Source organism: Sciurus vulgaris (genome assembly GCF_902686455.1).
Source record: "Sciurus vulgaris genome assembly, chromosome: 15".
Lineage (NCBI taxonomy): Eukaryota > Metazoa > Chordata > Mammalia > Rodentia > Sciuridae > Sciurus > Sciurus vulgaris.
The window spans coordinates 86,139,415-86,154,420 of NC_136476.1; the positions used below are offsets into that span (position 1 = coordinate 86,139,415).

At 55.7% G+C, this 15,006-nt stretch overlaps 1 protein-coding gene across 1 annotated transcript in view; it reads right to left on the reverse strand.

Moving 5' to 3' along the window:
* RAPGEF1 (Rap guanine nucleotide exchange factor 1) overlaps nucleotides 1-15,006 on the reverse strand; it is a 117,575-nt gene that overhangs the window by 20,141 nt on the left and 82,428 nt on the right. Inside the window, exons 11-12 of the mRNA XM_079113490.1 lie at nucleotides 10,909-11,111; nucleotides 8,643-8,798 (exon numbers count right to left, since the gene is read on the reverse strand). Of these exons, the coding sequence (XP_078969616.1) occupies nucleotides 8,643-8,798; nucleotides 10,909-11,111 (359 nt within the window). The remainder of the gene's footprint in view (nucleotides 1-8,642; nucleotides 8,799-10,908; nucleotides 11,112-15,006) is intronic.

Here is a 15,006-nt window from a genome sequence, read left to right on the forward strand (position 1 = left end):
TCAGCTGTGAGTGTGGAAAGTAAGGGAAAAGTTTTGCTGCTCACCTGGGCTCAGATACACAGTGGAGACCAGGCACGGAGGGAAGGAGGCTCAGGGATGCCACCAGGGAGGAAGAAGAGTGGAAAGTTGGCATCTCTAGGACGAAGGGGCCTGGCTCCTCCTCCTCAACTTGCGTTCTGGTATTCCAACCATGTGGCCGTGCCGGGACAAGAGCCAACCCTCAACAGTTTGAAGGTGCCAGGGAAGGCTCTCGAATCACCATGAAGTGCATTCTGGCTCCTTCGTGGCTCTGTAGATGCAGGGAGCTGTGCTGGGGCTCAGGATCACACTGTCTTCAACAAGGCCTGGTTTCTATCAATTCCCTAGAGAAACACTTCCTGTCCCTTTGAGAATGTGCTCATTCCCAGGGCAGGGAAGGCCACTCTGCAGCCACGCCACCCGGCCCTGGCCTGGAGGCTATTTTTGGAACTGGCTGGTGCCTGGCTATACTTTTGACAAGCTGCTGCTCTCTGTGCTGCAGAAATTTTTATTTATAGCCAGAGTGACACTGTTTGGGCTGAGGATTCTAGAACATGAGGGGATCCTGTCTGATACCTACAAACTTCTGCAGGAGATCTGGGGGTGCCAAGGTAGGTGAGCAGATAGGATAGGGATGCAGCTGGTCAAAATGCCAACAGGCCTGGGCATGGAGGCACAGGCCTGTATTTGCAGTGAGTCAGGAGGCAGAGGCAGGAGGATCACAAGTCCAAAGTCAGCCTCAGCAACTTAGTGAGGCCATCTCAAAACAAATAATAAAAAAGGGCTGGGGTATTGCACCCCTAGACTCATTGCCCAGTACCAAGAAAACAAAACTAGCAAGAACCATTGAGGACCAGGAGGACCACCATCCTCACTGAATGCACCCTGCTGGGCGGGTGAGATGCCGAAGGTTTACATGGATCTTCTCATTTAAGCTGCAGGAACTGCTGTTGCGATCCTTACGAGGAAATTGAGACCATACACTTGATGACTCACAGCTGGTAAGAGGTGGTGCTGGGCTGGCCTGTATCACATTCAGAGGTGCACTCTGGGCACCTGACAAGACTTCACCTCAACCCCACAGCTCTGCAGGATACAGCCGCTGACCGCTCAAATCTGCTCAGATCCTGAGAGCTGTGTGCTGCCGAGCATGCGAAAGGCAGTGATCCGGGTGCAGGGTGGGTCTGGCCAGCGTTCCAGGGCAGATAGAAGAGGTGGAGGCAGAACCAGCTCTTTCAAGAACATACACCTGGGAAAGCTCCTAAGTTGTGAAGTGAAAAAGAAGGTGGAGGCTGAGGGACAGCAATCTGTGCAATCTGTGAAGGCTGTCACTGAAGCTGGTAGGCATTGATTCCTTTGTCCTGGCACAGGGATGGGCCCTGGTGCCTTGGCAAGAAAGCAGGAAAACTTACCGCCAAGTGGAAGTTCCTGAATCCTCAATGCAACAGCCATTCCATTTAATTCCCAAAGGTCAGGAAGCCCCAGGTGTTAGGTAGAGAAGGCAGCCGGCACTCGGGAGGTGGGCTGGAGCACAGGCCTAGGAACCTTGAGCCAAATGTTGCTTTGCAGTGACTTTAGTGCCCAGCCTTGCAGAGCTTCAGCTCTACCAGCAGTGGGAAAGCGCTCGTGCCAGTGAATGGCCTCCCTTGTGCAGGTGAGTGCCAGGGCAGAATGCTGCCAGAGACCGGGCACTGCTCAGAGCGCTGGCTCACCAAGGTTCAGGACATCAGTGCCTTTGGATGCACTCAGCAAAACAGATGAGCTATTGGACAGTTGCCTTTCAGGATTACAATCTTAATCCCTTGCTTGTGAGAAAACACACCCAAGAGAAGCCACTCTCCAGTGTGCCTTTGACGCCTCCGTGAATTGCCAGGCACTGCTTTCAGCACTGGCCCTGGCTCAGAGCACGCTCCCTTCAACAGGGCTCACCAGGGGCACAATGTGTTCTTGAAGGAAGTCAGGCTTTCAGTGAGTGCACGACACTCAGCAGAGTTAGCGGAGAGACGCTGTCTGATGTGGTTCATGTGATCATTTCTGGGAAAGTCACTCCTTATGGCATGTGACAACCTGGAGGGAAGACCTCTGCCATTCTCTTCTCTCATTCCTGGTCCCAACTAGTGGTTTTCAAAAGCCATCCTTTGGGTCTACCTTAGGCCCAAAGGGGACACCCCTCTTTATAAAATGATCCACATTTTACGTAGTGACAGAGGATGGATGAGCTTCTAAAGTCAAAGAGCAGACTCTGAGGCAGGTGTCACAGGCTCCAGGGCCTGAGGTCTGCCACAGGCTGCCTGTCTTGCTCCCAGCTGTTTTGTGGGAATGATGCCTGCATTAGTCTTATTGAGGAAGGTGGCATTAGCATGTCGGGTCCAAAAAACATCCTCTTCCTATTGGAACAAACATCTTAGCGGTTTAGGATATAAAACAAAAATGTCTCCCTTGAGAGGGTTTTGGGTAGTAGAGTGGCAAATGCAGAAGTGACAAGTTCCTGCAATGTCGTAGAGTTCTCTTGAGAGCTGTGTCCTGCCCCAGAGCCCCTGATGGTCATCCTCCTGCAAACCTCAGAGCACTTGAGGGTGCTCTGTGTGCTCACCAAGGGCTGACCTGAGAGCGCCGGCTCTAGAAAGTCGGATCAGATTAACACAGGATCTGGACACAGTCTCGCTGTCTAATGAACCACTTTTACACCCTCTGGAGTTCAGGAGCATGAGAGGCGCTCTCACTTCCTTATGCACAGAAGTCTGTTCAGAGTCTTAGCTACAATTGGGGAAGCATCGGAACATGGTAGACAAACACAGGCCTCAATGTCCGGTCAACAGAGCTTCTCTGTGCAAGCCATACCCGACCTCCACATTTATTTGGCAAGTTCACAAATGTCAACTGAGCATTGTACTTTTCATGACAAGGATCTGGATTCTAACTTTTGCTCTAGCCTAAGATTGAGAGCAAAATGGCTTAGCTTCTCCACTCTGTGGTTTTTCCATCCACAGAATGGGGAAAGATAAGAGTTGTAAGGAAGGCTCTGGACAAGAGGACACAGTGAGAGAGGAAAGGACATATCCAGGGTGTGTGAAGCAGAGCCTGAAGGCTTCATGTCACCCCGAAACCTTTCTAAGAGCAGGGTCCTTTGGTACCTGATCAGTGTGGCTGCCACAGGCGGAGTTATAGGCACACTTGAAGCAAGGTGCAGTAGCCATGTCCCTGGGCCTGAGGCCCTGACTTGCCAAAATGCTGGCCATGGATACCAACAGGAAGTCTAGAAGTGGGGGGATGGGTAGTCAGGGCCACTGCTTGTGGAAGTCCCCAACTGGTGAACACTGAGCTCTGGCCCAGGACTCAGGGCTCAGACAGTAAGGAGGCATCCCTACTGTCTCTAGCGGGGCTCAGCTGGTCCTCACTGCCTGCAAAGCTGGGCTTTATACAAACGTGGCCCTGCATTCTCTCCGAGGTTCTGAAAACAGCAGAGGGGTGCTGGTTGGCAGGATATGTGGATCTCTCAAGAAAGGCAGAACACAGGGTAGACACGTTCAGGGGCTAGGGGGTATGCCAAGGGCCCATTGGACAGGAACTACTGGGGAGCCCGAGCCTCCTGGATCTGCAGAGAAGAAAGCGAGAAAGGAAATAGGAAGCTGGCTGGCACCTGGACCAGCACCTCTGCTCCACTGGACAGGAAGTGGTCCTGTGCTGAGTCAGCACCAGGCTGCTCCAGGACACTGGGTGCAGGGCAAGAGGGCACTGTGGTGGGGACAAGAAGGCATGCCCAAGGCCTCCCATTACCTCTCGCTGCCTTAGGTGCACTGAGAACCTGCTGACTGACTCAGGCCACAGAGTACCTGCCACTCAGGAGCTGGCAATGGGCAGTTGTGCAGCAGCTACACTAAAGGCTCTGTCCCTATTCTCAGGGGACTTGTAATCTTGAGAAAAAGAATTTGATTGTTATTACAAAAGAAAGAAACACCTTCCAGAGTGAACTATGATGACAAGCCTGCCCTCCATTAGGGTCTGGCGTGCACCTGGTGTCCAGCACACACATTCTTCTCCCATCCTCGTGACCCCTCATGCTCCATGGGGCAGATGGCGGCTGGAAGCCCCGTGGGGGGAACACGGAGGGAGAGCCTCTGGAGAGGGTATGGCGAGATGGAGCCATGCAAGGACAGGGTGCAGGTGGTGGACTTGAGGAGGGAGTGGGAGCAGGCAGCAAGGCCTCCAAGAACAGCAGCACACTGGCCTGGCACTACGGGGAGGGGCCACATGTTGCTGGCTGTGGGGCTGAGGTAGGCATTCCCAAGCACAGAGGTGGGCAGGGCAGCAGGAGTCCTCAGCGACCATCCAGGCAGGACGCTTGGGGAATGGAGCAAGGGAGCAGAGGTGGGAAGGTGTGGACCAGCCAAAGCAGAGATCCTGTGTGGCACAGGGTGACAGGACAACCCGTGTCTCCTGCTTGGGTGGCTCAGTGGACAGGCACATGCTCACAGAACAGCAGGGCTGGGGAAAAGAGAACAGGAGAGAATGGTCACTCACTGCCCAACTGCTACACACTGGGCCTTGGGAGCCAGAGTCCAACACAGAAGTCTATGCACAAGCAGCAGAGGTCACTAGGTGAGAGCTGGCTTCACGCTGTGCCGTGCCGCAAAACCCCCAGAATGGGAGAGTCTGGGTGCCAACGGCTAGACCTAATGTGAAGCACCCACAGAATACGCACACCACACCTGGTGCCAGAAGAAAAGAGCGGAGACAGAGCAAAGGCTTCCCACAGTGCAACTGCAGCAGATTCTCATTTCCCCAAAGTGAAAAGCCCCATGCTGGCAATGCGAGGGCACTCTGCAGGCAGGCAGGGAAAGCAACACCCTGCGCCACCAGGTCCTGCCGCAGAGCCCCTCCCTCTCCTCTGCCAATGCAATGTAGCTCTGTCCAGGACAAAAGTCGAGGAGGACGGGATTACATCAGGAGGGAACAGAGAAGACAAGATGGCAAGCACGTGTCTCCCAGCTGGTGCAGACTCTGCTGTGCGCCTCTTTACTCCCTACCACGGGCCGCCCCTTCTCAGTCTCTCTCCTCTTCTATCTTCATCTGCCCACTTCCTGTTTGGCTTAGACCATAGTCTATGTGATGGCTGCTGAGTGAATTCTCAGGGACGGTCACGGCCAGGAGATTGGGGGATGGAGTAAGTGAGCAACAGACACGGAGGCACGGGGGCGTGTCAGGAGCCTGCCTCGCAGTGAGGGGACAGCCAGGGCAGAGGCTCGGCCTTCTGTGAGACTACGTGTGCTGCTGCACAAACACCTCGCTCCACCCTCTCAGGTGACTGCTGCACCCAGGCGGGTACCAGCTGCTACACAGCCCCTGTAAAAACCTAAGGTCCTCACATGACACGCCCTGGATTTTCTCACTCCAAAGATTTTTTTAAAACAAATGGCAATTATCATGGGATATCGAACATGCTCTTGAAACAGGGATGGCTGGCAGTTTTACTCTTGCAGAACCATCCAGCAGTCAAGATGGAAAAGAAAAACGGCATCCCAGTGGGCGGGTCTCCTGGGAATGGAACACCCATCACTTTCTGCTAGCGAAGGGAGGAGGCACAAGAGGACAGCGTGAGCATGCAGGAAGCAGGCTGTCCCAACACCACAAGGCTGAAGAGCACTGGTGGCCCTGTGGTCCCTGAGACTCCATGACACCTTGGTCAAGGGAGACAAGAATATGGACCAAGTCCCAAACTTCCAAGATTTGCACAACTGGAGTCAGAATAGAGAAAGGGCAGGCAGAAGAGATGGCTGGTAAACGGGACATGGAGGGAACGGGGAAGGTGGAACTGGCAGACAGCCCAGAAAGCCACAGGAGAGTTCAGGACAGGGAAAGGGATCCAGCACTGGGGCAGAAGGCTCAGCAGCAGTGCTGCCTCTGGGAGGGGTGCAGTGGTATCTTCTCCAGCACCACGGGCAGGGGCGAAGGGGCCAGCCCTGGACTCCAGGAGGCCTCCCCTGCCGCCTTCCTCACCGCCCTCCTCCTGTCGGCTGGTTCTAGTGCATCGGAGGACGTGGATGCTGTCAGTGCTGCTGCTCAGGCCTCCAGGGACTATGGCCCCCATCAGGAAAGAAAGGGCATCTGTGAACCAGGAGCTAACACTGCACTGAACAAGGGCTCCTGCGAACGGGGCTGGGGTTGAAAGGAGGATGGGGTGCCACCCAGAGCAAGAACTGCAGCCCACCTGGAGCCCAACCTGCAGGCCTGGGTCCTATGAAAGACTGGCCTGAGCCCGTGGGCCATGCAGCAAGAGCTCAGTAAGCGGGTGGCACCTGAGGCTGGGCAACTGGCTCTTCCCAATGGAGGGACAGAGAACATGGCGGAAGGTTGGTACAGCCATCACCCTTCTGACCTCTCGCCTATAATCTTGATCCCTGGCGGCCTGCATTTGGGATGACCCTGCACCCCTGAGGCAGGCATGGGACACACTTGGCTGGCTTCCCTGCCCTTCGTCTCCTTGAAATCAACTGTCCTTCAGGCCACAGCTCTACCCCCACCCCATGAGGTGCTGTCACCGGGTCTGCCCTGCTGTGACTCCCACACTGCTCACACGTCACCTGAACCCAAGTCTGTCTCTTCGGCCTGCCGAACTCAAGCTCCTCTTAGGCACGGGACCATCCACCTTCAGCCCTCGTGCAGCTTCTGGAGACGTCCTGGGAAGTGTGCACGGGATACTCCTCCAGGGCCCACTTCGGTTTACATCATCCAATGCAGGCTGACTGCGTACAGATTCCCATGGAAATAGGATTTCAAGGGCAGAATGAATCTTTTAGTAGAAGGAACAAGTCACTCAGCCAAGAACTGTGACAGGTGCTTCCAGGTTGGACAAGTGCTGCATTCCCAGGGTGCCCCTCTGAATTCCATGCTGGACTGACGCAGGCCCAGGGACATGGACCAAACAGGAACCAAGGGCTGTTCTGATAGTGATCCAAAGCCCCATATCTGGGCTCACTTTAACATTTAATCAGAGACTGTAGCATGAATAAATTGCCATTACACTAAATCACTTCTTTGGGGTCCAGCAGATCAGACGTCAAATGCTCCAAACAGACCACTACCAATGGCTCTTTAAACACTATCCTTTTAATGAAATAAAGCACCTGATTAGTTTGGCCCCCTTGGACTCCCTCCTGGAGCTGGTGCTGGGAGGCAGTATGAGAGATGCCAGCTGCCTTCAGATGCCCTGCGTCCCGGGGATGAAGACCAAGACAAGCCATAACCAAACTTGGTTACAACGCCCTCGAATGTCAACAGTCCAGTTCAGCCAAAGTCCTCCAAGCCCTGCTCAGAGGGGCTCTGTAGAATCTCTCAGGATTCTGCATACTTTCTGCCAACATTGTGGGAAGGAAACAGTCAAGAGCTGGGTCGTCTAACAGCCAAGTTTTGTGCAAGAGTCATGGCAGCTTGCTGGAGGTGTCTTCTGAGGAATCGGGTTGTCTGTGTGGCTGGTGGGGTGGGGCAGCGAGGGCAGCGCTTAGCCTTTCCAGCACACCCAGCTTGCTGTGGGCTCTACAGAGTGCCCAGCACTCCACGGAAGGTCCACTCACAGTCCTCCCTGCAGGTGGTACTGTCTCGGCCTTGGGCACTGGATTGCAAGCCTGGGCACAGGCGGACACAAGAGAAAACCAAACTGGGGACCTGGCCTTGGGCAAGTCTCTCAAGTTGCTCAGCCCAAATTCATCGTTTACAGAGGGTAGACAGGGCAAGGTTGGCAGGAACACACAGCTGTTTCAGTCCTCGGGCAGAGGCAGGCTCTAGGGGAAGCCATACTTCCTAGTGTCGGCGGTGAACTGTCCACAGAAATGGCTGCAACCCTCCCCGTGCTGGCCTGAGCCTGAGTCTGCACCTCCCCTGGAGGTGGGTCTCCTTCCCCCTTCCCTGGATATGGGTGGCCTTGTGATTTCATGGAGTGCCTGCAACTGAAGTGATGCCGCACAGCTTTGGGCTCAGGCCTGGGGTGCCTTGTGTATTTCCATTTGTCTCCTTGGAACCCTGCTAGGTGTCATGAGAACAAGCCTAGACCAGCCTGAGGGAGGTGACAGACACACCAGCCAACTGTCCCAGTTGAGGTCCCAGAAATGTTAGCAAGTGCTGCCAGATTAGCCACACCTAGGCCTGATTAGCCCAGTCATCCCTAGCCTGTGTCCTATGCAATAACAGATGTGGTTGCAGAGCAAAAGCTCCTGAACATAGCCTCAACCTTGCTCTCACCTACCTGGTGATGCTGCTCTCTCCTTGGCCTTGCTTCCTACGTGAGGAACGAGGAACATTCATTCCCTTTAAAACGTTCCTGAATACTTGAAGGATTGACACCAGGCCCAGTGGGGTAGCAGAGCGGAAGGCTAAACCGCTCTGTCCTTTGTGTCAGAGTGCTGACGTTACAGACGGGGGCTGCTCCGTTTCCCCACCCCTGCCCACCCTGCAGGCACACATCCTGGAGGCCCCAGAGAACCAGCGCTCATACCCTTTCCCACCTATGTGCAGGGCTCTGCAGAAGGGAGGGCCAGCGATGGGCAGCAGCACCCATGTCCACAAAGCACAGGCTGCAGATGAATGGAAGGTTTGCAGTTTTGAGTGAAGAGCAGCGGGGAGCAACTCACCGAGGGCACGGGCAAGCTGCCGTGCCGGCTGAGAAAGGAGTTAGACACGGACACACTGAGGCCCTGAGTGGCACTGCCGTCCTCGGGGGTGAAGGCCACTTTAGTTTGCTGGACACAGTAGGAGACAGAGGAGAAGGAAGAAGCAGCATAGGAGGCCTGCTGGGCAGAGGGGTGAGAGAAGGCAGGGAGGAGGGAGAGAGCAGAGAACGGTCAGCACATGTTGGCAAGGGCTGAGGAGGCTGTTCCCTAATCCTATGGCCCAGCTTGGACCAGAACCTCTGCCAAGACTGTCTGAAGAAGAGACCCCTTTACTTCCCTACGACAGATGCAGAAGGCGAGCTGTCAGGCAGACCGTGGCCAAGGGACAGGTGGGCTGGAGCCACTGATGTGGTGAACACCAGGCTCTGAGCTCCACCTAGTGAGCAGAGCTCAGGAGGGGCCAGGATGCCTGGATTTGAATCTGGACCCTGCCACGGACCACCTGCTGGCCCTGGACATTCCTGAAAGACCTCGGTGCCTTAGGTTTCCTATCTATAAAATGGGGTACACTCTGGTACTTCTTGCGTGGGGCTCTGGGGGAGACTTGATGAGATGAGATGGAGCCATGTCTACCAGTGTGTGGGGCCAACAAACCTAAGTAATTACCACTGCGCTTGTTGTCTGTAAGATGTGCCTAACTCCTCCCCCGTGTACACTAGTGACAGGGTATGACCAGTAGCCAGCATAGCCTGTCGCATGGTGACCTGGGCTTCCATCGGATGGGCTCTAGCCTCAGTTCACTTACAACAGGATGCCGGGAGTTATGGTGAGGACTGTGTGGAGCCCCGGGCATGCTCCTGCTCCTGTCTGGGGAGGGAGTTGTTGGATAAGGCCTCTCTGAAGGCCTCTCCCTGGGCTAACCTTGCTCTCACACTGCCAGCCTGGTGTAGTGGGCAGGATGCTCCCCCTGGAGGGGCTTCTGATCCCAGAAGCTCATCAGGGATCTGCCTGTGGGCTCCTCAGCAGGGAGAAGATGCCCAAGGACAGTCAAGGGAACACAGGACATATCTTTCAATGAAATATGGGCAGCAATGGTTGTGACCAAACATTTAGGTCAGGGGTCCCCTCCAGACATTCACGTTTCCATGGTGAAAACCCCTCTGTGAAACATTTTTGAGCAATTTAGATTCACACATGTTTGTATTGTGGGCAGGGCAGGGCAGGACTGGAATCCAGGTCTCCAGAGGCCAAGCGCACCCCTCCTCCAGTAGGCAGGGCTGCTCTGCCAGGGCTGGCCTTGGTTCTTGGGATGAGACAAATAGCCTGCTCAGTCAGACAGTGCCCACCACAGGTAGGATGGCTCAGGGCTGCTGGAACCAGATCAAGCTCCAGGTGGCCACCAGGAGTAACCACGGCGATTTGTTCCCCAGCTGGCAGCTGCTCTCATAAAAAGCAGCACAGCATCCTCTCACAACGGACAGATGTGGCTGGCTCGCCACACCATCACTCTCTGATCAGAAAGCTGCCAGGCTGGCTGGCATGTGAGCAGAACTGCACGCGCCAAGGTCAGGATCTAAAAAGGTCAGGACATGACTTTGCAGAGTGTGGCTGGATCATAGGCCTGGACCCTAAAGTCCCACCAGGTATGTCAACAGGGGTAAAGAGAAGGCTGGAGCCCTGGGTACACGTTTGGCCTGCTGAGCTAATGCTGGGTGAGGTCTTGGGTTGTGCGGGTGGTCCCAGCGGACACTGCCTTCTGCTGGACGCACGCTTCATTCCCTCTGCAAGATCCTTGACACACACAGAGGTGTTTTAGGAGGACAGGGGCTGTATCTGCAGCACAAAGTAGCTCTGTCTAAGGCCATCCTGCTTCAATGGAGCTTGTTCTCATGGGGATATCCCTGGCCAAGGGCTGGGATTAAGTCACTCCATACAGTTAGGCCCATTATGGAATGAAGTCCACAGATGGCCACACAGACCATGCCCTGTGCTGTAATTGAGTCCCTCCTTTCTGGGAGGTCTATGTTGAAGCCAAAGAAGAAAGAAAAAATACAAGAGACCATCAGCAGAGAAAGCAAACATTATGTGCACAAGCCCGTCCCAGCTGCACGGGCTGCTCAGGAAAAGAAAGCCCACTATACCCAGGGTGGGGAGATGGGAGGATGTGAGACAGGCCACTGGTGAGCATCTTGGGAGGGAGAGAAGGCACCCACGTGGGACCCGGTGCTGGGATCTGAAGTGTCATTCACAGCAGTGCCAAGGATAAGGGTGGGGAGAAGTCACTTACCAGCTGCCGCTGTTTGGGGGGCAGGGCGGGCGGCGGGGCCAGCTCCTGCAGAGAGTCCCCACCACTGAAGGAGTCGTTGAAGCCGTACACCTCCATGAGCAGCTTGTTCTTCTGCTGGTAGATGTGCTCGCTCTGCGGTGTCTGGTAGAACATGGAGGGCTGCGGCTCCGAGTAGTCCTCCAGCAGCTGCATGTAGGCCAGCACTGCGAGACAGGGAGGCCTGGCACCGGCTCTCTGGCAGCCGCCAGAGGCCCCGCCCACCCGCCCTTCCCATGGCAGCCAGGGTGCCTTCCAGGGAGAGCACACTGGGAGGGAGGACGGGTAGAGCACGGGGGTTCCTGGGGCGGTGACACCACCGACTCTGCAAGCGAGGACACGTGCAAACCCAGAACGTCCTACACCCAGAGAAGCGCCCTGCGCGCCCAGGTTCAGGAACCCAGGTGCCTCAGTGCAGGTTCATGCACTGTAACCAAAGGTCCCACTCTAGAGGGGTGGCAACGGGGGGCTGAGTCGGGGGCGGGAACATGGGAAATTCCTCACTTTCCACTCAGTGCTGCTGAGAGTCGACTGCTCTAAAAACAGTCTAGTAAAGGAAAGTACAAGGGCTGCCTCACTCCCTTCCTGAAAAGCCCTTGGGGCTTTCCAGCCACACTCAGTGAGGTGCTTCCGTGGGCTCTTGCCTCCATGGGGCTGTCCAGCTGCAACTTACAGGGATCTCAGTCCCAGCCTGCACCTTCCCTGGTTCTTGGGCTACCAGGGGGTCTGCTACCACCCCAGCTACCACCTTGGGGTCTGCACATATGGTTCCAGTTGCTTCAAAAATTCTGCCTGTAGCTAAATGCTTGGGGGCTCCTCCAAGAAGCCCCCTCCCCAGCAACCTTCCCCTTGCTCAGTCCCCTGTGCCTGGGCACGTTCTCCTCAACTCCTCTCCCGGTTTATAATGAGCTGTCTGTGGCCTTTCCGCATTCACCAGTGTCTACTGAATGCCCACTGGACATGCTGGGCACCTGCACAGGTACTAGTACTGTGCCAGGGCCAGGAGGACAAGTTTGCTTGTGGGTCACACACTCTCCTCATGGCAGCAGATAAACATAGAGTGTGGTCATGGGAAACTGGTCCCCACGAGAAGAGTAAAGTGCAGTGGCCACAGGTGCCCCTCAAGAACATGGACCAGCCATGTGGAGACAGAGGACCGTCCAAGGCTGGGACGAGGGCGGATGGGCAGAGAACAGCAGACAAGGGACAGTGAGGGGGGCCTGGCCCGGTTGCGAGGCCACCTGGGGCTGTGAACAGAACAGGGCAGAGGGCTTTACTCTGAGCTCTACTGAAGGGTTACACTCTGGGCATATCTGGGGTGGACTGTTCCTTCAGAAAACAACCCTGGACTACAAGCAGAAGGCCATGGTGCGAGAGGGGCAGTGGCCACACTTGCAATCCCCACAGCTGGGGAGCTGAGGCGGGAGTTCCAGGCCAGACCCAGCAACTTAGTGAGGCTCTGTCTCAAAATAAAAATATAAAGGGCTGGGCTGCAGCTCGGTGTCAGCGCACTTGCCAAGCACATGCAAGGCCCTGGGCTCCAGGCACACAGGCACACACAACAGGTGCACAGGATTCACTGTCTTCCCTCAAGGGTCCAGGCTCTGGGAGGCAGGGACCACACCTGGCTTGTGCTGTCTTAGTGTGTCTATGAACACTCCTAGAATGAGCACGTGCCCCAGGGAGTGTCCCCAGGAACCTGCTGAGTCAGAGGAGCCCCAGGGTGGGACTGGGAAGTGCCCACAGGGCATGCAAGAAATGCCAGGCACTAAACTCCGCCTTCCCTTCCAGATGAAAGGCTAAACCACCGCAGAGGGAAGGAAGGACAGTGAGAAAGGAAGTGCTTAAATTTGAATACAGGTGTCTCCCTAGCCGGGCGGCAGCCCCACCCCTCTGTCCTGGTGTCCTGATGTGGAGAGCCTGTCCAGGCAGGCTGCTATGCAGGTGGCAGCACAGACAGCAGGGACCACACCTGCCTGGGGAGGAGAGAAGCCAGAGAACCAGGAGCTCAGCTGTCAAGGCTCAGTGACCTTGTCCTCGCCTGAGGCTCCTCTCCACGAAGCAGGCACAGTGCCCGTGGGGCGTCAGTGGGTGCTTCATTCCTGACTTCTGGGTTAGTGATCTGCCACTGCCTACAGGGCAAGAGGGTTCTGGTAGTGGGCTGGAGCACACAGCTGCCCAGCAACCTCGCAAAGTGGTGAGGGCTGCAGAGGAGCAGAAGTCCTGCTTCTAGCTGCCATCGGATGCAGACCAGATGCTGCCCTGACACCTCCAGGGCAGCGCTGAGGCCAAGGCTGGCACCCCAGACACCCGTGTCCTGATCCTGTACTGTCCTCCTTGCTCTAGGCGAGGCAGTGGGGGCTCGAGGGTATTGGAATAGTCCCTGCGTGAGGAGGAAACAACTCTTAGCCTCTTGACACCTGGTTAATTAATTAACCAATTACCAGTTAATTTACTTACAGAAGGAACCAAGGTGACAAGAGCTGGGAAGAAAAGGGACCGTGGGTTCAGAAGCTGAGACCTAAGTCAGTGTGTGGGTAGACTGCAGCTACCCTGTGAGCCAGTGCTTTCTCCTCAGGCCATGTCACAGTGCCACAAGCCCCTGCCCGGTAAAGCTGAGATTCAATGCCAAGGGAAAGTGGCCAGGATGGCTCTGTGTGTGGAACACTGCATTTCCAACCACACAGGGAATCAAGGAAGGCAGAGGTGCTTGCTCAGCCGGGTCCTGGTCTCTCCCTTGGGAACCCTCTGCTGAGAAAGGGGGTGCTTCTTCACCTACAAGAACAAGCAAGCAGCACCCACAGGACCTGACCATGCAGGGTGCAAGTCTGTGGCCCAGCAGAGCTGCAGCACACCTGAGGCAACAATGACACCAAGACACCAGCCAGGAGAGTGACCTGCACCCCACTGTCTGCTCCCGGGAAGGATCAAGCAACCACCTCTGCCGGGCGCTCCCGCAAGCTGTGACCCTTCAGGTCTGTAAGAACTCCTGACGATGCTGTCCTGAGAGAGACCTGCCGTTTCTGCCAGGAACAGCAGCGGTGTCCCAGATCTCTGGAACAGGGAGATCAGTACCTTTCGAAAGCAACAACAACTGCTCAGAGGCCGGCGCAGGTGGCACAGATGGGAGAGCTCAGTGGTTGATGCTCTGCTAGGCACTGGGGCTGTTGGGACTTCAGGTGTCAGTGATCAGGAAGCACCTCTGGCACCAGATGTCCAAGGAACTGACTTTGGCAAGGGGGACAGGGTCCTTTCAAGATGTCCTCCTCCCCACAGGGTAAGGACACACTGTGACATCAGGACTGAGAGCGTATGGCTTGGTCTGGCAGTAGTCCAGTGCAAAGACTTGTGCTGATTTCCTTCAAAGCAATTTTGTGAGATGCTTTCTACAGGGTCACAGGCTGGAAGTCCCCAAGGGTCTCCTCGGGGAACAGAGAGCAGATTCTGAACCTGGACTGAGCCTTGGGGTACCTCAAGTTTGGGATTCTTTCAGAGAGCACAGAAAAGACTGTACAGGTCACTAGTGGCAACTGGATGGGGTGTTGAGGAAGGAGGGCTGGATCCTTCCTTGGTGTGGGAGGGTGTGGATTATGCTGCTATAACATAGCCAGGCTCCTGTCCCCGAACTGCTGCCTCTCCCTCTGCCAGCTCCTTCATCTCTGGGACTAAGTTAATGACGCCTGCCTCCCCATTGGCCAGAACTTGCAAGCAAGGCTGTGACACTTAGCTCAGGACACCACACCTGGGCCCTGTGGTTCGTGAAGGTCTATAGGTGCAAGTGCTCCAGCCACAGCGGAGATCTTGAGAACCACCACTCACTTGTTCCCAGAGCTGGGAGAGGAGGCTCTGGCTTCCTGCCAGGGAGTACTGTGTGTCTGGTGCAGTTTACAGGGATGCAACCCTGCCCTACATCTGAGTCCTGGGGACTCCTAGGAAAGGAAGGGATGGGCCCATAATGACGCTGCTGCAGGCAGGGTGGGTGGAGGGGAGGCCGATGGCTCCTTAAGGCTTCCCCAGGCTGAGGGAGACGCCCAGGAGATGCTCCTGGAGCAGCTGTTGCAC